The following is a 23705-nucleotide window of genomic DNA, read 5'->3' on the forward strand; positions in this document are numbered from 1 at the left end:
GGAGGGAAAGCACAGCCATGACTCAGACACGCCTTCACTATCTGCCGTACAGCTCTCCCACCGACAAAGGCCAGTGTCGCCATAGAGCGCGTGCCAGGTGTCTCCACTCACCTCTTGAATGCATACAGCTACAGTCATAAGCTGTCAATTATCCTATGACAAGGATTACTCAATCCCACTCAAGGGCACGTGCATACACATACACAGAGAAAGAGAGACAGGCAGACAGAGAGACAGAGGAGGGCCCTAATCACATCTTGAGGCAAAAATAAAACGTCATGCAGCTGACCAACTGGCCCTAAGCCCGACAAAGGAAAGCAATTCAACCGTCTGCATGAAAAACTGTCGTGATGAGCCAATTGTCAGTGGCTGTCAAAACCTGGACTGTATAGCTAGCTCTCCATAACTCCTGGGGGCGGAGACCAGCGCTGCAGTGCACACTGCTGTCGTCAGAAAATGGAGAGCAAAGAGATAAGACACGCCAAGCAATCATCCATCCCCTCGTTCCCAACCTGCTGCTGGTTCCACGAACTCACCTCAAAGAGTCGGTTGCACTCTGTGATCATGTGGGCGAGCCCCTGGGCTGCTGCTAGATTTTCATTGAGGTCCTTCTGATCTGGCTTCCCGGTGGCGTATTTCTTTTGGATGACCCTGTAATTGAAGGTGAGTGTGCTAAGCAGATACCCAGTCGGAGTGTGTTGGGAGACCCGGGTCGTCCCATCTGTTTGCCGTTTATCCCCAGATGCTGCCCAGATTCCAGGTTTTCTCCTTTCCAAATAAAAACCAATGACCACACATTTTTAGATGCTCCAAGGCAGGCTGGCAGGCTGACAACTCACAGCCAAAAGCCATGGAAAAGTACAAAGATAGGAAGAGCTGTAGGTGGAAAAATTATGTTTCTTTCTCCTTTTGAAACTGCTTCACTGCAGGTTCCCGTGCCTTGTTTTTTTAAATATACCCCTTTGAAACCAACGATTGTAAAATCCTTTTTACGTATGTTCCTTCTCCTTCCCACTCAAATAAAATAAAGCAAAACTTCTCGGACTTTCTGGATCGCGACTGATGCCATTCAGGGCTGCCACAGTAGTGCTACGCGCCCCAGCCCAGGAATGAGGGTGCCTCATCCCCCCCGAAAGCCTCCTGTCTGAACTGTCCTACGACAACACTTTTGTTTAATTTTACTTTGTAAGAAAATGGACCTTGGTGGGAGACCTGGTTTGTGAAAGGCTGCCAGTGATGAGGAGAACTCACCGTGGCGAGCTTTCTTTCTTCAGTAAGTTAAGGTGAAAGAGGGAGGGGGCCAGACACACAGCCAGGTTCATGGGCGTCATCTGATTCTCTTCCACTAAGTTCACGACGTCGTGGAGGAAGCACAGGAGCGTCTGCAGGGCCTCCCGGTTTTCATCCGCCAGCAGCAGGATGGCTGCCTGAACAGCCTGCAGCCGCTGTTCTTTGGGGACAACTGAAGAGAAGTGGGCGTCAGGTTGTTAGAGGGACAGAGCAGAGCCAGTGGGGGAGAAATGCCAAGCGGTCCTCTTCCCGACAGGAGACACTCAGAGACATAATCTGTAGTTAATCTGAGAAGTCACAATGAGTGGCAGAGCTGAAGCTCACCAGGCGAACTCCAGAACCCATCTGAGTGTCCCAGAGGTACTTAGAGCAAAACCACCACCCTGGCGTCTCACACTCTGACCACCAGGCTCTTCTCTCTTCATATTGCTATGTTAGTGGAAGCTGGTGGTGGATTGGGGCTCTATTTGCCTGGCTCCTCTCTTGCTCACCCTCTTTGCTAGGCAGCACTAGGGACAGCCAAGGCTGGGTGGGACGCACATGTGAAAGCCACTGGGTGAAAAGATAAAGACCAGGTCTTTCCCCACCACAGCAGAGCCCTAGGCTGTGTGGCTGGTGTGGGACGGTGGACCTTGAGCAATCAATGGATGAGCTGTTTGCCCTTGGCCACCCCTAGGGAACCAGTGCCTCATTGATGAGTGGATCCTTCCTGTCCCTACAAGTCACCAGAGCTCGGTTTGGAGAAGGTACTGATTTGACTTTGAATGGTCACCAAGTGTCACCTGCTTGATGACTTTAGGAGCGTGGGCTTTGATCAAGGTGTGCTTGAGGAAAGGAACCAGGTCCCCTACAGCTCTGGGAAAGTCAATAGCATCTCATCATCCCTCTGAAGGGGACTCTTGTGGAGGTGGTGGGCGGCACTGGTCATATAGGTTTAAGAGGTAAACAGCTCAAAAACACAAAGTGGAAAAACATAAAAATCACAACAAATTGGGAACGAGGGTCTGTATTTTGCTGCCCTCCTGGCTGTGTTTGGTTCATGATCATTTAGGTTTGATTCAAAGACACAGGCAGGAGCTCACTGATGAATATGACTGACCTGAAAGAGCCACGCCCAGGAGCGGAGGTCTCCATAGTAAGGTGTTTGTACTCCTGAGGTATGGGGCTGTGTGCTTATGACAATCCCTTGAGCTTTCAACTGTGCTTTATGATGTACACACTATCTCGCTGTATGTCTCTGTGTCTTTAATGGAATAAAGAAGCACACACTCAGGTATCAATTACTGGTAGAGGTGCCTGATAGAAAAGAATTGTCACTGGCTGCTCTAGACACGCAGTGTCTGGGATCCCGAGGCTGGAGGATATGTCCTCCCGTGAGCTGTCTGTGTTGGACTCTCTTGGCCCTCTCTAGCACTGCGCAGGTCAGAAAATCCTGATGTCTAGGGAAGAGTAGCCACGTATTAGGGGTTCACCCTGTCTATTGCGTAGTGGCCAAAGAAGTGACTGGGTTTTTTGGAGAACAGCACTTGTGTCTGAGTGACAGTGAAATTGTTTTTGAATTCTTTTTTCCCTGGCCTATGTGGAAACCAGTATAACCGATGGTGTAAGATCACTCATAGCCCTGAACTGCTTGTAAATGCCGCCAGGGAAGGTGTCTCCTGTGTGGGCGTGTTATCTAACCTCAGCCAGTCAAACTTTCCTTCGGCTCCAGCTTTTGCTCCCATGCTGTTCATCTCCAAGTCACCGGCCACGTACATATGCTGTCTCTGTCTTTCCTTTTCCTGTGCCCCTTTGTCTATCTAAAGATATGCTTATTCCGGATTCTATTGCCTTTGTTCATTATACCACACTTACTGCTACATGTGGCATTGTTGTGGTCCCTGCCTCTTTCTTGGTTTTTGGGAAATGGTTCCAGATCTGTCCGTGTTAAGTATCATAGAATCTATGACCACGTGGGTGGTGACCTGTCTCTCACACTCAGCATCCTCTCCTGACTGCTCTGTCTCTGCTCTCGGTTCTTTCTCCTCTCCCTTTCTATGTACCCATGTCTCCCTTCAACCCGGCCACCAAGCCTGAAAGTCTTAGGGTGCCTCAGGTCCCTCACCGTCCTCTCTTATAGACTGGTAGGATTAAGATCTTCTCATGACCCACCCAACACTGTGTTCGAGTTAAGCCTCTGACAGCAGCCAGCGAGGGTGGCAGAGCCAAAGACAGAGATACTTTGGAGACTTGGGAGGCAGCCGAACCTGAGTATCAGCTTGGATACCTGTTGCTATGCCATGGAATCTATCTGTTGGAACCCCAAGAGAGTGCCAGCTCCCTAAGCTTCCATTCTTGTCTACCTGGTTCCTCTTACTCACCAGGTTCTGATTCACAGATTCAAAATCAGTTCTGATAAATTTTCACCCTGTGACCCACTTCCCTTCCCTTCTCCACTCCTTTTGGTTATGGGACGGTTGGACCCTCCCACGGATCCAAGGATGAACCATATCAGCTCATACCAAAGGTGGTTGATCACTCAATTCCTCTTTCCACAGATTGTGTCAGGATCATTGTAAACCAGCTTAGGCTGATGGGACCAGTGATGACATTAGGAGTTTCTGTGAGGTCCATGTTCTCCATGAGAAGAGACACATGTCCAAGGAGATGCTTGGCTCTCTCTTGGTGCCTCGAAGTGTGACTTTATGGAGGTGTGGCAATTCTGTAAATTCTCTAAGTTCTGACAACTGTGCTGAAACTGAACCACTTTGTAAGCACACTTGGTTGTAGTCTGACTTTGAGAGCGGCAAAGACCCTGATGATCTAGCAGCAGTGGACTGTAGGTTTACCCAACACTAGCATGGTTTAATTTTACTTCATGGCATGTGTACTAATAAAACGTTCTACTTGTTAAATAACTATTTGTGTGTGGGAGACTGGTTCTGCTTCGGGCATTGTAACTAAGTCTTCCAACATCTGGTGGCTCTCCAGTCCATACCAGATCAAGTATAAACCTCTTGCCCTAGTCATTAATGCCACTTTCGTGTGACCCTGGCCTCCTAGATTCTCGGTGTCCCCTGGTGCAGTGCTGTGCATTACACAGGACAAATCCCCTGCACACTTGTGACACAGTGATTTGCTTCGTCCAAAATGCGTTCCTTCATATTGACATCCAGCCATTTCCTTCCACCAGGGTCCCATTGCTAACCTCAACCTTCATGGATCTGTCTTTGTAACCTTTTTTTTCCTTTTTTAAACGATGCTCTCCAACTGTTTTGCAGTCATTTATGCGCTGGTCTCATCTCCCTCAAGTCGAAGATCCCTAAGGACAGACAGTGAGGGTCACACAGTCTAAAGTTCTGCAGCGTTCACCGCAGCCCTGCTCTGTAAATGTTTGCTCCGATAAAATGAAGCCTGGCTTTAGTCTGGCTTCTTGGTTGCAAGTCTAGGGAAGAGCTAAAAAGATATTTATCTCTTGGAAATAATTTAGCATTAGCTGTAGATAGTGCCAGCTTCAATTCAAGGGCTGATTGAATGCAAATACTATATCCATAAGGAGGTTTCATTGAAAAACAGAGTGTGACCTCTTCCAGCAATACCACCGCGAACATTTTTGGTGGGGCTCCAGGAACATGAATTCAGCTTAACCTATTCACTTTGACAACATAAGATTTATTTAGTGTGCCACCCTTTGTTCTGTTTTGATGGGTGGTACAGTCCTCCCTGAATTGTAATATTACTTCTTAAACACATGTGGTACAGAGTGCCTGTAGCAGGGCTCTTCAGATTGCATCAGTTCCACCTCGGGACCCATTTGATGAATATTTTGATGTAAAAATCAAAGTCTGTGGACCAGAGTAATTTCGCTGTAAGAAATGATACTTGGGCCATGAAGCTCATTGCCAATTTGTAATGCTATCATTATCCTATTGAGAAAAGGCCTGCCTGCTCCTTCCTAATGCCTGCCTTTGTAACTACATTTAGCAGAATGGGCCTTTAAATCAATTGTTCTTCTCATTACTACTTTAGCTATAGTGGCTGTGTGGAGAACTACTGATTTAATGTCACTTAAACTCTTCCAAATGAAAATGTAAGCTAGCTGAATTAAGGTATAACCTTGATTTGGTTGCGTACATATCACCAATTAAAATACATCTGCTTCCTTCTTTCTTTCTAATCGTTATCATACACTTGACTCTGCGTCTACTATCAAATTTTGAATCAAAGAGAATGTTTACCTTCCAAAACTGAAATTAGGTTTCACACACACACACACCATTCTATTAGATCCTTTTTTGTTTTAAATACATTAGAACTATATTGGAAGTTAGCTTGAGAATGTATACGAGGATGTACTGAGTAGGCATATATTGATCTTGGGAAGATATACTCAGACACATACAAAGAAGGGCATGGAGATAAACATAGCAAACCGAGCAAAGGCTATTTCTGAAGAGGTGGGACTGTAACTTTTATATACTTCTTCACAAATTCATGAATTACTTGTAGAATTAAAATTCCATCTCTTGTAGAGCTGGGGATGTGGCTCAGTAGCTGAAAGTGCTGTTTTCACAGAAGAACCAGGTTTGGGTCTCAGTACCCACATGGTGGCTCACAGCTATCTGTTACTTCAGTTTCAGGGGATCTGATGCCCTCTTCTGGCCTCCATGGGCACTGCATGCATGTGATGCACATACACACATGCAAACACACACATACATACATGATACATCTTTAAAATTTCATCCTCTTGACAGGTGAGCCCACTGTACCATTGATACTTACACTGATAGATGTGGAGGAAGGTCTCGCTGAGCTTGTTGGTGAACAGGGGCTCGGGGAGGTCCCGGAAGAACTGCTTCACCATGTCTGCCACATCGTACGCGGACTGGTCTTCATAGCTCACGTTCTCAGGGTAGCTCTCATTCATTTGGCGCAGAGCTTGGATTCGAGACTTCACTCCCGACTTGCGGAAAAGACCCACCTGAAATGAGGCACAAGGATGTGTAAGCCCTGTCTCCTTTTGCCTACAACTTCTTTCTTGGGGTTGGAATCCTGGATGCAAAGAGGAGGCCCAGGGCTAGGACTGGAAGGACTGGATGAGCTAGGAATCCATCCTACCTCCACAATTCTGAGTTTCCAGTATAGCTACTTTAGGTAACAGTCAAGCATTGACCCCCCTCTCCTGCCAGATACATGGATAGTATCCCTCCCTGCAGAGCCCCAGCAGAGACTTAATGTCCAGACACATGTGGATGTGCTTATGTGCTTTCCAAGTTGCACACTCTTGTAACAGCAGATGGTGTGATTTGACTCATTTTTTTCAACAAGTATCCATACAAGGCAGTTTTGTTTGTTTGTTTGTTTTGAAATAGAGTTTCTCTGTGTAGCTTTGGCTGTCCTGGCACTCGCCTTGTAGACCAGGCTTGCCTTGAACTTGCTTAGATTCGCCCATATCTGCCTCCTAAGTACTGGGATTAAAGGCATGTGGCACCACTGCCCAGTTAATACAAGGCATTTTTTATACTAGAAGTCATTAGTGGGCAGAGAAGGAAAAAGTTTCTCTCCTTTAACATTTGAATTTTATATATATATATACATGATCAGCTGGGGTGTGTGTGACTGGTTCTTGGGTGGCTTTTTATAGACAGTATCAGATGTGGGAAACATAAAAGGAATGGACTGTTAAACAAGAAAAGAGACTGGATTTTTAAAAAGTAGGTAGAAACCGCTTGGTAGAAATTCCAGTTCCTCTAAGGTCAGCACTTCATGAAATCAAAATATGTGCTCAGGGTTGTACTCAATGCTCAAAATTGTGCTTTAAATCACAATTGCTTTACGTCAGACAGTTACGTAAGAGGCTGAGCTGTGCACTGAGGCTGGACCACAGCCGGCTGAGCTGTGTGCGCTGAGTGAGGCTGGACCACTGCTGGCTGAGCTGTGTGCGCTGAGTGAAGCTGGACCACAGCCGGCTGAGCTGTGCACTGAGTGAGGCTGGACCACAGCCGGCTGAGCTGTGCACTGAGTGAGGCTGGTCCACAGCCGGCTGAGCTGTGCACTGAGTGAGGCTGAACCACAGATGGCTGAGCTGTGTGCACTGAGTGAGGCTGGACCACAGCCGGCTGAGCTGTGCACTGAGTGAGGCTGGACCACAGATGGCTGAGCTGTGTGCGCTGAGTGAGGCTGGACCACAGCCGGCTGAGCTTGCCTACTCAAGCGCAGCTGTGCACCCTTTCATAGACATCAACCTGTATCTTTTCTTTTCGCCTTGGCTAAAGACTATGGATGATGAAGTTGTCTTCGTAAGACCCAGACCCATTTCTTACATCCCAGTGTAGACTTTTTCATCTACAGCACTTAGACCCCTTGCTCCCTGATAAACAGAGAGTGATAAGAATAGTAAAAAAAAAAAAAAAAAGTCTTTTAGACATGTAAAAACATTTCAGGAACCCCACTACACCCAAGACTGGACCTGATAACCAGAACTCAGTGATATCACTTACTCAAGATCACCAGATAGTCCTCGAACCACAGGACACCCACTGGACAGTCTCTAAGCAGAGATCAAGAGCAATGATCTGCTCTGCGCATCTGGAGAGACGCCACCTTGATCTGCCCTGTGTTCGAGACTGGACCTTACCTTCAGCTAAGATACATTGCACAGGGGAGCAACTTTGGGGAGATAGGCTTAGAATCATAGTTAGGAATTTAGAGAGCGGGCCTTGTATGATGACCCTCAGCATGATAAAAGAGAGCCTTTGCCACACTCACTACATATCTACCTTCTAGGTCACCACACATAGCAATTAAGATACGAAAATGATAAGGACCTTAAAGTGGACAAGTGAGGCGATCAGAGACCTTAGGGTACAATGAGAATCCTGAGAGTGAGGTCCAGACATCTCTAGGAGCCCTCTATCCCAGACTTGCCCTATCCAAACCACAGCTGAGCTTTCCTTGGCTCAGATATATGAGCGCCGAGTTCTCAACACTTAGCCTATCAGTTTCTGCTCACTGCTCTGAGAGCAAGGTGGAATGTTCCCGAGTGGTGGACAGGTGGAATTGGCCCTTGCTCTCTCCCAGATACCTGGGGGAACACATGTATATAGTTGTCATACCAATCCTGGCGTCTTGTGCTTGTTGCTCTAAATGAAAGCAACAGTATCACCGTTATCATTATTTACTGGAACAAGGGGGGAAAAAATCCAAGCCATTAGAGAGTTTGAACATGTCAGCTGCATAGATCACAGGGGAAATTAAACGTTGCTACATTGTTTGGTCATAAGAACAGAATTCTTAGGAATAGCTTTTTGCATTCCAGGGCTTATCAAAGAATTCCACAGATCAAGATATTCAGGCAAATTGCTTTTTAATGTGCTAGCTACTTTGTTCCAAGTTTGCAGTGTCTAGAAAAATGCCATCTTTAGCTATATTTGGATGACTCTCCCCACTGAATCTAGAGAACATTTATTTTTCCTGGTCTGGCAAGTATTTCAAATTGCATCACAGTGTACAGGAAGAAAGCATTCATTGTCAGTAGGAAAAAAGAAGAAGAAGAAGAAGAAATCAAGATAGGTAGCAGGTGCTTATTGAAGTGAGATCCAGCTTCGATCTGTTTACATCATTGAGTCTGTGTAATTTTGGAAGCAGGCTCTGAACTGTGTACACTGCACTGTGCTACACGGGTCTTCCCAAGATTGCAGTGCCCTGAGGGCGTATCCTTAAGTGTGACTCATAACTATTTATATCCTCATTTAATTTTTCCCCCTCCCAGCAAAGAAGCATTGATCAGGGTCTATAAAAGTAGTACTTATGTTGCTACTGCTCAACTCAGTCCTTGGGCCTCAGGGGTCCTGTGGCTCTTTGGGAGTCTGCACATGTGTACACCCCAGATGCCTTCTTTGTGTTGTTTCATTCCCAGGTTTTTTCTTTTGGAAAACATTGTGATTTCAATGATTACAAATCTGTCTGGGGCTCTCTAGCTGTAGGCTCTGAGAGGCCTCTGCCAGCTCCGAGCACACAGGCGGTCTGGAGGGTGGTAGGGAATTGATTCATTCCGCTTTAGATTCCAGCAGAGACTTCCTGCTTTGTCCTCACCGTCCAGGGGATGTGGGAAATACCCCTGGGTTCTGTGGAATTTGTTGGAAGCCTAGAAGAAAAGCTGCTTTCCTATACTTAGAGGCAAAGTGGCTTCAAAAACACCAGATCAGATTTTAGGTACAGTAGCTAAGAATGGCCCAAGAATTGCAGCCTTCAGGAAGACACCAGGCCATTGATGAATGAACAAGCCAGGAATGCTTGTTGTCTGAGGACTGCGGTTTCTATTAACTGCAGTCAGCAGTACCTGGACACCTCCTGAAGGTGTAGTTCTGAGGCAAGGGGAGGGCATCTCCTATTTAGCTGTGAAGGACAGCTAAATGCCAATAGTCTCCAATGCAAGGATAAATTTGCATTGTGGACCTAAGATCCTGTGTTCTAAGTTCTAAGAAAATAACAGAAAGTGGGCTTTTTTGTTTGTTTGTTTTGTATTTTGAACATGCCCCTTATGTCTGCTGTTGAGAGGCGACCCAGGCCTTTCAGGTCCTTATGAGTGAGGTCCAAGGAGGGCAACATGTCTTCCACTTACTTCCATGCCTGTCACAAATGGATGGGAAATCTGAGCAGTCTCACAGGGACCCAGAGTTTGTCGAAGGCTCTGTTGTCAGTTTTGAGATTCTCAAAAGTATGTGAGCAAGGAGGGGCTGGAGAGATGGCTCAGCGGTTAAGAGCACTAGTTGCTCTTGCAGAGGACCTGGGTTCAGTTCCCAGAGCCCACATGGTGGCTCACAACCATCTGCAGCTCCACTTCCAGGGGTTCTGATGCCCCCTTCTGGCACATCAGGGATGTGCATAGTGCACACATACAGTACACGCAGGCAAAACAGTTGTACACATAAGATTAAAAATGACTAAATCTTTTGAAAAATGAAAAAAAAACAGAACAAGGAATCCTACATTTTTATTTTGTGCTGGGTTCCAGAGATCACACAGCAGGCTTGCTCTTTACCTGCCTTCTTCAACACATCTCCAGTTCCCTCTCTAGGAGGTAGGTGGTCCTGAGCTGTGAAAACCCACTGCACAAGCATCTCTTGTCTGTGTCCTCTCTGCTAAATGACAGAAGGACGAGGGCTGAGTGCCCTTTGGGTTACTTTCATTCTTTTTCTCTAAACTCAGCTACCTAAAAGCCAGGGCTCCAGGAGTAGTTGATGTAGAAGGTTCCAGATCATCCTTTATTGTCGCTCAGGTAGTCAGCTGATGATGTGATGAGCAGGCGGCACTGTGGAGAACACTTCCACTGAAAGGGAGGTCTCTTCCCAGAATCAGTAGGCTTTTCAATCTTGTGGCTCCGTTAAAAGGAGTGGCTGGGCATTGAGTGCTGCATTAGAATTCAAGTTCATCTAAATAGTCTTAAGCCTCCTCCTTGGCATCCTGTTGATGCTAATCCTTGCAGGGCTTAATGAGGTTTATCAGGACTTCCATTTCCTCTTCTTTAGAAATGGGCTCAGCGAATGAAGAAAGGTTGGCTTTATTCAGAAGTCGTAAATGGAGTATGTGATGGGCAGCGATTTGGTGCAGTGTTGGCTTAGTCTTTCGAGGCAGGAGCCAAAGATAACCCATGCTGCAGCGGAAGGGTGGTTTAGGACAGCCAGGAAAGCTCACGCAATGAGGCGGGGCTAGTCCCCCAGGCCACCACGTCTGACTACAAATGACTGACAATGGAAGGCTAACCTTCTTCACTTCATCTGCAGCCACCTGTGTGGCTGACAATGGGTCCACTGCCCTTCCTCATACAGAAACGGCACTGCGCTGGGGAGGGAGAGACAGAAAGTGCTGGCAATGCTTCCCGGTCCTGTGCTTTGACAGCCTTCTGATGAGTGCTGACATTCCAGGTGAATGTTTAGCCTTCCGAATGGGACCCCGCCAATTGCAGGTGACCTCCCACTCAGTGTTCAATGCCGCAGCCTCAAGGCAGTCTCAGACGATGGTTCTCAAAATGTGGCTTACAGGAAAGCTGTTTGGGGGATATTTTGGTCTTCCAAAGTCCCGAATTGAGAGTGCGAGGCCCCGTGCAGGGGTGAATCTTGTCAATTCCGATGAGACACCATTGGCGAAGAAAGAGCACCTGCTTCCCCTCCCGTTCCTAGCCCCTCTGCCTGTGCCCTAGATCTCCAGGGCTATCTTCCCACTCTGCCTGATTCTCTTGGCTTCTTCCGGCGTCTCCAGCTTTCCTTGGTTCTGCTCCTCTGTCACCTCTCTGGCACATGGAGGCACTGTCTGTGTACTCCCCTGTAAGTGACGTGCGGAGGGAAGGCCATACACAAGGCAAGGCCATTGCAGGGCTAAAGTGGACGGTAGCTATGTCCCTTCAGACATCCTACAGTTACTTTCTCGTGACTGACTCAAGAGAAGCATGGCCTTCACAGGTGGGATGCATTGCTCATTAATGTCCGTTTCCTTGACAAAGACTTTTCCCAACAAAGCTCTGTACACAGTTTTTTCCACCGTGAGATTCTTTGAGACTGATACTGGGGAGAAGCCAGTAGTAGGGCTGAAGAGGGCTATATCCCCACTTTCCTTTCTCCCTGTGATTTTTATTTTGACTTCAGAAGGGAGATGGAGCCAATCACAGGGGTGATTTCAGTGCAGACATCCTAAGAATCCATGGGGTGGGGGCTGGGTGAGGGGTGTTTTCTATCTAGTGGCATTATATTTTATTTATTTATATCCAAGCTGGTTCAAGAAAGGACATGACCGACAGTGATTGACAAAAGGTTCCTCGAAAGATATCAGAAAGGAAAAATGAACATGAAAAAGGAGTATCTGCAGCTGACAAGGAGGCTGCGAGGAGCTTGTGGCCCGAAGAGAAGAGGTACCGACGTTTAGGACAGACAGAATATGTATTTGGCTCTGAGCTCTCCAAGAGGCGGTACACAGAGGAAAACACACCCAGTTAGATGAACTTGGAGCTTACAATACAAAACTCAGGCCAGTGGGCCAAAAGAAACACATGGTTCTCAAGTACTGAAGCCCTGCCCCTACCCAAGGGGGCTCTTCCTCTCATTCTCACAGAGAGGGCACAAGAGGACATATTGACCAATGTAGTCAATCAAATCCTGACAGTGGTTTTATCAATGAGGGTTGTAGTGGGGAGCAGGGTCACACCCAAGGCCAATGGGGAAAAGCCCAATGATGCAATGGCCGAAACAGTGAAAAGTGACGTTAGGTTTGAGAGATGTTGGCCTCACAGTGGAGACCTGGGTGTGGACATGCCTCGGATAGAGGCGGGGGTGGGGAGGGGTGGGAGTTGGGGGTTGGGGGGGGGAAGAGAGGCAAGGAGAACAGTACATTTGCTGGTAACACAGGTTAGCTGGGACCTGATTGTGGATGACTGCACTTCCTTTAGGTGTTCCTGAGCGTATGTCGTTTGTCTTGTTGAGTGGTTTTGCTGGCCACGCCTTGGGCGCACACAGTCTTTTAGATCTCAGGAAAGGACAGAGGTAAGAACTCAGAGAGAACTATGAAAAATGTGTACACTTTTACAAAAGCTGAGAGACCTGGCAGAGTGTGTTTGCACCCAAAGCCATCTACTCGTCAGGAAACAGAATCTTGGATGTGTACCAACAAACCAACCAAATGTAACTGGGGCCATAAAGTTATATCAGAGGGCATGGCTGTAATACTTTAGCCATTGGAAAAGAGGTTCGAGTGTTTTCTCAGTAAAATGCCTATAGGAAGTAAACTCTGATTATAAATGTGGATTCGTGCTAGAACTGCTACTGAAAAAAAATTACAGGTCAATAACCAGGTTCATTGGCTGCCTCTACTAAGATACAACAATACATGCCAGACATTTTACGCTGAAAACAAAAACAGCCATCCACCCAAATGTCCCAAACAGTAGCCACCTGCCCTGTACTATGACATAAAAAAATATGCAAACTGTCCATCTGCACGTTCTCTGGCTAGGTCAAGGGCGATCGCCAGGTAGGTCAACCCCAGATGTCAGCAAATTGGCATTTACTTCATCAAGATGTCATTGCGATTTTAAGTTCCGTCTGTTTTGATATCGCTACAAGGGTCTGAGCCAAGATCTCTGAGTTCATGAAGCACAGCCCCATCCCGCCCACTGAGCCCAAGGCAAGGGCAAATCAACAAAGCCTGAGGGAGAAGGCTGTTGTAGGTTTCCCTGCACTGTGAACGAGGGAGGCTGCTACACAGCCACCCTTGCTCAAGGGTCAGTCTGCGAAGCGCCAGTGCGGCCTTTATTTGGAGCAGAGTATGGAAAGGAGGAATGGATGGGAATTTATAAACTACGGGATGGATCTCATTCTGTGCTTGGGTGGAGCCCACCATTAGGATGGTCCCCAAACTCTCTTCAGGCTAAAAACAGTCTCAGTGTCTCCTTCCTGTGACCCTTTCCCATGCCCTCACCTGAAATGGCTTTCACATTTTACTTGTGAGTTTTGAAAAAGAAAAATGTAAATAAATTCGTTTTTGCTCGCTGTGCTGCTCTGAGAAGTTAATAAAGGGAGACACAGACCTAAATTCTGTTCCTTTTCTCTTCTTTCTTCTTCCAGAAACCACGTAACTGGTACAAGAACGCTGTGGGGTGAATAATGGCTTTGGGATAATTGAAAATGTAGTACAGCCCACAGCTTGCGTCTCAGTTTCAAGGGAGTGTAAACTAGACATTATAGATACGCGTTGCTACCTTCAGCTTCCGTTGCTTACACAGTAGCCAAGGAGCCAAGGAGGGACCCTTGTCCAAAGCCAGACAGGGACGGATCTGGCCGTATTAAACCGTGGCATTGAAGACATTAGTGCCGTTTACTTTTGGTGAGGTATGCCTTGTACCGGATAGGCCCGACTTGGTCCACCATCCCCTCACCCCAAGCCCATGTTTGGGATTTACCACTCTACCTGATCCAGACAGTTGCTACGTAGATACCTCAGTGCTTGTTGAATGCTCTGAGGCAGGGGCTGTCCTGTTCTCTGGACATGGACTATGAGAGGAACCCCGAAGACAGCCTTGTCTCTGTAGTCGGGCACCTTCATCCTCTTCATGAACTTCGGAACGGACCTGGAATTCACAGAAACCAGGTCATGCAAGGTCCCTGGGGCGCACCGTGCTGAGAGGCTGTGGAAGCAAGCGAGAGGGAGGCCAAGCTCCAGTTGGAATACCTCAGAGGCAAAGGCAGAGTTCAGCCTTCTCTACGTCAGTCACAATCTATGGTGTTCTACACGCGGCTCTTGTCTACATGTCATTTCTGTTAACCAGCATGATTCACATTAACAAATCGTCTTTGTAGCTCCGTTTTCAATTCAGGGGTGGTTGGCAATTTTCCAATTTAATTGTGACCGAAACAGCTCTCATGTGATGAAGACTCAAAGCTCCCCAAAATGGAACAAAACAAAATGCATGTAGAGCTTACAAGAGGAAAAAAACATCTGGTTGGGGTTGAAGAAACTGAAGGGGGAAAAAGATGAGCTGTATTTTCTTGGCTATGTCTTTCATGTTCTAGAGCCAGCTCTACATTCTAAAGGGAATTTTAACACACATGGATATATAGTATGTTTAGCACATATGTATATTGATTTGATCACACAATTTATAACCTTTGAAAACATTTTTATAAACACAACACTGATTCTTCTATACATATTATATGACGTAGTGTTTATGGTTTTCAAATTTCATTCATCACCCACAGTAAGTCTGCGTACGCTATTGAATTTTTATCAGCTCCCTAATTCCAAAGGCGTACTGCAAAATCTCCCCTTTACTTGCCAATGGAAACAGAAACGTTCTTGAAGAATTAGCGGATCAGTGCTATAAGGGGTGGGCCCTGGACCCGGCCACAAGGACCAGTGACAGATGTCTCCCCACAAACTGCCAGCCGTATTTCGTGGCAGGTTCATTTCTAATTCCTCTGCTCACCATTTGTCACTATTTGCTGGCCTTGCTTCTTTCTCAGAACCTGACTCCCTTCTCTGGAAACCACCCAGGAGCTACAAATAAAGCAACCTTCTTTTCCGCGTGCTTCGTTGGGCCTAGCCCGGCTGCCCAGAGGGCAGACGACAAGCAGAAGTCTCCGTGATTTCCAGGAAAGGGAAGTGCAGATGGTGCTTGGTTCTCCAGACACCAGGATATAAACGCTGGAGGCTTTCTGCAATGGGCACAATTAGCTCTGAGCGTGTGCTTGCCTGTGAACATGCTACGTACCAGGTCCAGCCGTGCTTGTTAGACATGGAGTACTTCTCCATGATGGCCGTGAGACGAAGCAGCGAGAAGCGCTGGAGCAGGTTCAGCTGGGCCGCCGTCTGGCTGCTGATGTGCGGGGTGGCTGGGGACGGCTGCGGCTGGTGTGAGAGGTGGAAGCTGCTCCATCGTAGTCGCCTGGAACACAGAAGGCCAGCACTGTCAGTCACCCAGTCGAGGGTAACTGGAAACCTCCAGCCACCTAGCCCTTCGGTACAAATGGCTACCCAGGAGTTTCTGAGCCGAAAACATCATAGAGCAAAAGGAATAAAGACAGAGCGGTGGACTTGACAGCTTGTATGAATCCAGAATAGGGCGTGTTGATTATTTCATTTAAAAGTAGGAAATGCTGTACAACCAAATAATGTGAGATTTAAATACGTGATATAATCCTTTAAAAAAAACTTTGTTTATTCTCAAATTCACTTCCAAAGTGTCTAGGGCAGCTAAACCAGGTACATGCGCGTGCGTGTGTGTGTGTGTGTGTGTGTGTGTACCTGGATATGTGAGAAACTGAAAGATGACAGAAAGGGACAGAGAGACAGTTGGAGACAGAGACATAGAAGAGATAGTGAGACAAAGGACGGAGACATAAAACAGAGAGGAATGGGGGGAGAATACATGGGGGAGAGTCTCAAACACAGAGGCTGTACAGCATTTTCTACTTTTTATGCCTGCCTCCTCGCTGTCCTTTGTGGTGGAGCTAGCATCTGAAGGTGACAGGCACAGATGACATATACATCCCTGCCCCAACTGGAACCCAGGTGGTGCACACTGGCAGCAGGAGTTTCCCAGGATGCCTCTGCACGCCGGTTTTGTCTGCTGTCTGAACGAAAACTGCAGCAGCAGACAGCAGGCCCAAAGCATAAATACGCCTCAGATCTCATAGAATTAAAAATAAAACTTGCGCACAGGGACTGGGCCACAGTTGTCTGTGATCCTCCACCTACAGTGCTTGTTGAGATTTCCCTTGAACAAAACTAAGTTTGAAACAAAGGACAAATAGAGAAATGGATGTATAGTGACATGGATTTTGTCCCTCTGTCTGTAAAAACAACTCCGTTGAATAATTCTTAACCATGTGTGTGCTTAGAACAGCCCCAGGTGATTGCACAAACAGGCTGTCCATCTGTGTTAAGGGAGTAACCAAAGAGGCTGAAGAGATGGCTCAGCAGCTAAAAGCACTGGCTGCTCTTGCAGAGGACCTGGGTTCGATTCCCAGCACCCACATGGCAACTTACAGCTATCTGTAACTCCAGTTCCAGGGAATCTGGTGCCCTCTTCTGATTTCTGAGGGTAATACACACACATGGTGTACACACACACACACACACACACACACACACACACAATGATAAAAAGAAACAAAAATGAAAAACACAGCCACCACAGCAAAGAAGATTCATAACTTCATAACAACATGTGACCCACCTGTTTGGCCTAGTCAGAGAGGCCCCCACACCAGAGTCCCTTCTTTCTTTGACCCCGGCGGCTTCCGATTCATTCAGAGAAGTGCCATCCCTTTCCACGTCACTGGGTGTCGTCTGACCTTCTGAGACTGAGTTGCCTTCAAAATCCAAAGTGATCTGGTTGGGAGATGGAAACGGGGATAAACCAGGCTCCCCTGCCATCACATCGTGACTTTGCAGTTCAGGTAAGACATCTTTTGACCAGTCATCCACTACCTCTTGGATGCCGTTGACATGCTGCAGGATGTCATCCAGCTGTGGGAGGAGGCCATCTTTTTCCAGGTCCAAGAGATCTCCTGTGCTGGCGTACAGATGTGAGCCAGGGACATTGTCATAGATACTGACCCGACTGGCTCTGTGGCAGGACGCCATAAGTCTGGGTTCCCTCATGCCTGGGCCCTGTTGTCTGCCCAGGGAGATGCCTCCGGTCCTCCAGTTAATCCCATTGCTGTTGTCTGAGGGTGACAGGCTTTCTATAGAAAGTGCTTTGGGGAACGTTCCTGGTTTGTGATCCTTGGGAATATGTACCACCAAGTTCTCTTGGGAATGAAACCCATGTGTGTGGTTTTGGTCCCCTGTATCTGGTGGCGCTGTCCCTGCTAGCACATCCAGGTCCTCCAGGTACATGCCCCCACGCTTGTTGGCCTCATGGTGGCACTTGCGCTCCTTCATGCATGGGGTGCTCATTCGGCTGCTGTTCTCCAAGGGGCTGCTCTCACCACTTGACTTACTGGAGCATGGAAGCGCTTTCCTGCAGGCGGCTGGAGGTGAGGTCTGCACATGGCCATTGGGTAGCGGGACGTACTGCATGGCCTTAAAGGACTCTGGCTCCTGCTGCAACACAGGCCCACTGATGACCAGGCCACCTGTCCGCCCTGACCCTTTATGCCTCCCGTGTGCTCCCTTAGCTCGAAGGGTATCCATGCGTTTCAAAAACGACTTGGCTCTGGCCCTGGCGGGTTTCTCATTCTTGGGGTGGGAAGGGTAGCTGAGACCGTCTCGGGGAGACTGCGGGAGGCCGCTGCTGACCAGGGTGCCCTCTAGCACTAGCGGGCTGTCGGTACAGTGATGCCCCGTGTGGCTGCGGCTGTCGCTGCCCCCGCTGCTTTCGCTGTGAATGGAGCAGACCTCGGGCTCACTCAGATCCGTGAGCACACTCTCGCTGCTGGTCGTGTTTCTCATCCTAGGGCCTCCTGGGGACCCGTTTCTGTCTGCCCCTGGGAGCAGGGAGTGCAGGTCATCCACACGGGACCACCTGCGGCTGGTTCTCTGGAAAGTCCATTTGTTGCTGATGCACAGGTCTTCCTCATCCGAGTCGTCACCCTGCAAAAGGTAAGGAAAATGCTCGTACCGATCATGGCCGCGTGGTGCTCCCATCAGGTTCCCTCTGTCTTTCCATGTATGTTTGTATATAAGATATGTGTGAAATATATGAAACTTTCATTCACACACATATACATAGGCATATACATATATTCACACATATACACACACATAAACAAAGACCTAATTTGATTTCCCAGTACTTCCTTTGTTTCTAAGGAGTTTCCCTTCTGGTTACTGAGTGTGCAGGCACCATCTGACCAGACAGCGGAGCCGCTGGCAGTAGTAGCCTTTCCACAGTAGGTCGGCACCACCAACACAGGGTACTTCTTTCCTCTCCAAACGCCTCTTGGCTGAGTTCAGGGGCCACTATTTACAGCTCTCCTCCGAACCTCAGCCTCACTCCACCTGGACGGTGACATTCCTTACCTTAGTCCCTAAAATCCTCAGTCCTTGTCATTGCTTTCTCATAAGCGTCACCAGTGAAATCACGGGCTGTACTCTGAGAAGGAGTGAAGCCGCCACCAATTTAAGCTCACACTCCATGAGAGTCCCACCCAGCCGCTCTGGCGACCTGGCTCCTCGGGTTGAATGAACTTGGATCATAGTGCCTTTGGCTGCGCACACCTTCCAGTTGCTGTGGTTGCAAAGCTTTGCATTCCGCATGCCACACACTGACCTGTTTCGTGATGGAATTTGCAGCCTGTGACACACAGAAGCCTGCCTTCCCTGGGGCTAGCTATGTCCCTGGTTGTGTTTGTCTATCCCTTGGGCCCAGAAATCACTTACTTCCCCAGATGAAGGAGACACCGGCTCCCAGCCCTCCTTACCATGGTTTTCACTAAGACCCAACTTGGAACCGTTTTTCAGATCAATTCCCAGGTTCGTCTTCACTCTCATTGTCTTACTTGGGGCCCTCCACACCGCTCTCTGGATGTATTCTAGGAAAAAACCTGGCTAGAATCCTGATCTCTGGAATGTTTCCTGTCTCACCAGCTTCTCAGAGTGTGATCCATTTACTCAGCTCAGAAGTCTCCAGCCTGAGAGCCTGCTCTCAGCTGTAAGGAACAGGGCCTGAGTTTATTCACTTTGCTCGTAGTTAGATCCTCCCGGACACCATGCCTGTAAGAATCGTTTAATTCTTGTTGTTCATTGAACTTATCTTCCTTTGGCATCTGGTTAAAAGTCCTGGCTACGAGTGACTGTGGTACCACAAGCCTCTCACCTACTCTGAAGGAACTTCTCATCACCTCCAGTCAGGCTGAAAATAGGCACTGACTCATAGGCTTTCCTCAGGGAATTAAATAAGGCTGTGCATTTAGCAGTGGGGTTCTGTTCTTTTTCAGTGTTTGTGCCATTGTTTGTCTATCTTTTCACTCATCTGACACCCATCTTAGCTCCCCTTACCTCCCGATAAGTTGTTTAAGGCCAAACACAGATTTGCAGTCAATGATCAGTGGATGCTCCTCACAGAAGGCTCAACTCACGCAAAGCCAATTGGACTCAATCACAACATTCAAGCGTAAGGCGGAAGCAGCTACAAAATCAAAGGCACTTCTAAGAATTGTATGGCGGTTCCACCACAGTGGGAAGATTTAGCTTTGGTTTTTAAAGGACAAATTTGTGTAATGTTTTGGTTTAATAAATTGAAAAATTAAAACTCCATGTACACACAGGACTAGAAAAACTCAAAATGGACTTTCTGATATTTTCTAGTTCCTTTCATGATTTTTATCGTAAAAACCAACAAAACAACAACAAGAAAACATCAGAACTGTTGATGCATAAGTCACCACCACAGCTGAGGCTAAACTTACTGGATTTCACAGCACATTTTTGGGAGCTTGTGAAAAGATGATAAAATTTTAGGGCAGGCAAATGAAGGAGCCACTACCTTTAAAGAAATAAAAATGTTTAAAAATAGAAACCATAATATTTACTATTGGTTCCAACTCTTTTCTCTCTACCCCTACCCCTCTCTCTCTCTAGTTACTAACATTAGAAAACCACATACAAGTTGGATAAAATCTTCTTTATTTAAGTTAAGAAAGGATGCCAAGTCAGGCTCTGAGGACTGGAGCCGGAGAACTGGTCCCTTCTAGAGCGCTCAAATTGCTTATTATCCCAGTCTTAGCCAACAGGAAAACAGCCACAAGCCAACCAAGGCATCTGACAAAATGGCGGACTTCTTGAGAAAGAAGAACCGTAGAAGAATAGTCTGTGGCAATTAAGTTCTTTGAACCAAAGCAAGCAAACGAAACCAAAGGGGAATGGGGGAGAGCTAAGCCAAGCAAAATGAAGACTGCACCTATTATTACTCATTAGCACCCAGGGCAGAGGGCAGTCAAAGGCAGCCCCACGCTGCATCTTTAAAACTGCTAATGGGGGTTGGGGTGAGAACGGTGTTTGCCAGCACTGCAGAGAAGATGCAGCCGTACTACACACAAAGTGTTATACTATCTATCTTCGTTCACTCTTGTTTGTTCCCAATCCAAAACAGTCAGTGCTAACGTGCTCCAAAATCCAAACATTTGCAAGCACCAACATGATGTTGCAGATAAAAAATTTCACACCTGGACTTGTGTAATGGGTTGTAGTTTAAAAAGAAAATGCAAGCACATTAAAATTGTACACAATTGCCCTAAGGTCATATGTACAAGACATTCTTTCTATGCTTATGAACTATCAATTAATTTCATGCTTTGATTTTGCTCTCATCCCCATATAAGATAGATATTACATATAATGACATATACACATGTCACACATACACATATAAAGCATATACATTATGCATATGCAAATTTCAAGGCTCTGGAAATATATATCGCTGCTAGTTCAATCATTTCGGATAAGGAATATTCAACCTGTAGTCTGGTTTAGTCTATTCATATCTAAAAAATGTTGAGCATGAATTCACAAATTTATTTAATAATGTGCCACATAGCCCTGACCTACAATGTGTTAAAACAAACAAACAAACAAACAAACAAACAGTGTTTCAAAGTGTAAGTTTCCTTCACATGCTTGGGACAAAGTCAAGTATCAGGTACATGACAGACTCTGCAGCAGGACTGGTAGTATACTGACTGTTTAAGAGATTGCACTGGTTGGTCCTTTCATTTTGGACTAGAAACCGATAGTTTTTGTTTATCTAGAATTGTCACATGGAGCTCTACAGAGCTGAACATGTGAATAGGGAAAAAGGCACCTCAAACTGACTTGATTCTCCAGTCGGAATGGTTTAGCATACTACAGAAACTCTATGGACACAGAATGCCAGGACTTCAGCAAGTCAGCAGATAAAAGTCTGGTAGGATGCTGTTGGGAAGAGTGGGCTAACTGTTCTGGATGCCGAGAGGGTGAGTAAGTGGAAATGGGTCACACCACTGAGTCATGATCAAAAGAGAGGGAGCAGCTGAAGAAGGGGTTTCTGGAGGCATGCCCTAAAGTCACGCCCGCTTTAAGCACTGTTAAAAACAGGGAGAATTCGTGCTTTTAAAACCCAAAGATGGTCTTGCCCGAAGGATCTTAAGTTGGGTACCCTCTTTAAGAATCAGTTTTCTCCATCACAATATAAAAGACAACAGAATATACATAACATACATACATATATAGTTGTATATATGTTAGTTCATAAACAGAACTAAATGTAACTATATGTGACAACGCTATTTAAACTTTAAAGTGACAGAACCGATTGTCACAGAGACCCAGGGTGAGTACTGGCCCCATATATCAAATCTGAGATCTATGCATGGTGAATCTCTTGGAGGCTAACGTGACAATACAAATGGAAAGTTGTCTGTCACAAAACCTGGCTTCATACGGTTGAAGACAGTTCAGTTGTTCATGGTTCAGGCTCATACTTAAAATGATAAGAGTTCGATTCCCAGCACCCAGAAACATCCACATATAGGTCGTTTTATGCACAAAGTTGCTGAAAATATTGCATAAAATCAGTTGCAAATTCTGAATAATGGTTCAGGTGTAAACAAATGCATCTCATGTAAGACTTGGGCCCATCTCCAATATACCTTTACTTTGCATAAATATTCAAAACTCTGAAAAGAAATCAAATCTAAACAACTTTCTTCGGTAGCATTTTGGATAAGGAGTAAGGGGCCTGGGACTGAAGGTTGTCCTGTGAAGAAGCTGGAATTGCATGATGTACAATTCTATTCCTTTCAAAGTGACTGATTTATTCTTACTTTATATGCATGAGTGTTTCGTCTGCATGTGTGTATGAGCACTGCATGTGTCTGGTGCCAGTAGAGGCAAGAAGAGGACCTCAGGTCTTGAGTTTCTCTGCTATAATTTACAGAGTATCATGTGTGACCCATTGTTCCACAGACACTTCATAGATCTGTAGCCTCACAATTACGGGCTATGGCTAATGGCGAAACATGGACTTTGAAAACATAGCACTACTTAGCTTCAGTTTGAATGGTAACTATTTGAAGGAATAGCCTAAGCTTTGAAACGACGCTAAAACCTCATTCCGCTGTTGAGCATACGGCCAATTTCGTTAGAATGACTGCCATAGAGCAACACAAGAAAGACTTTACATGTCTAGCATTCCCTTTGAGTACCATGGCCAACCGGCTTAACTAGATGACAACGCAAAGCTTAGACATATTAAACACCTTATATAGACTCAGTGTTGTTCACAGTGGGCACACAGCATTTAACACAGGGAGCTAGATTTCTGCTATTACTATAGAAGAAGAACAAGAAGTTACCAGCATAATAATGCATATTTATCATGCACACTTTCAGTCAACTATGTGCACTTTTCTCATTTTCAGCCGTTTTCCATTCTATATTTCTTAATACCCAGTCTACTATTTTTTAAATTAGAAGGCAACTTTGTGCTGGTCATAAATAATACTAAAAACATTATTCCTGTATTTTCTGTTTATTTCTTAAAATTCATATGTGTGACAATTCATTAAATTTGTATTAAAATTTACAAAAATGTCAGTGTTGACTGGCAGAGGAAATAAAACATACAGGCAGCTCATCACACAGGCACTTGAGGAAATTTCTTCCAGACACGGTATATGTGAAACGTCAGCTATAAGTAGTTTAGGCTCACAGGACATGTGGTCTCTGTTGGAGAATCTGTTCCACTCTGCTGAGTGTGACTATGTTCTAATAAAACTTTATTTATAAAAGCAGAAGCAGCAGGCAGCTTGCCATCCCGTGCTGAAGGCCGAGCAGAGGCCTTGCTGTGGTGAGAAAGAAAAAGCCTTTTTCTATGCTTCTGAGAAAAGCAGTAGCTTCAGGTTTACCAGCCATTTTTTTAAAGTAAGACTTTTCGGTTTAAAGAGTTCGCCCCGCCG

At 46.3% G+C, this 23705-nt stretch overlaps 1 protein-coding gene across 12 annotated transcripts in view; it reads right to left on the reverse strand.

The window, feature by feature from the left end:
• The window catches only part of Stard13 (StAR related lipid transfer domain containing 13), a 388106-nt gene that overhangs the window by 9311 nt on the left and 355090 nt on the right, over positions 1-23705 (reverse strand). For 10 of the 12 annotated variants that reach the window (XM_085685254.2, XM_085685251.2, XM_085685253.2 and 7 more), the window contains 6 exons: positions 17000-18360; positions 15533-15706; positions 14230-14446; positions 6055-6253; positions 1252-1462; positions 537-651 (listed from right to left, as the gene is read on the reverse strand). In XM_085685254.2, coding sequence (XP_085541380.2) covers positions 537-651; positions 1252-1462; positions 6055-6253; positions 14230-14446; positions 15533-15706; positions 17000-18360 — 2277 coding nt within the window. The remainder of the gene's footprint in view (positions 1-536; positions 652-1251; positions 1463-6054; positions 6254-14229; positions 14447-15532; positions 15707-16999; positions 18361-23705) is intronic. The other 2 variants (XM_085685249.2, XM_048419289.3) reach the window with 1 other exon arrangement.

Source organism: Myodes glareolus, chromosome 2 (genome assembly GCF_982192425.1).
Source record: "Myodes glareolus chromosome 2, mMyoGla1.1, whole genome shotgun sequence".
NCBI classification, from domain to species: domain Eukaryota; kingdom Metazoa; phylum Chordata; class Mammalia; order Rodentia; family Cricetidae; genus Myodes; species Myodes glareolus.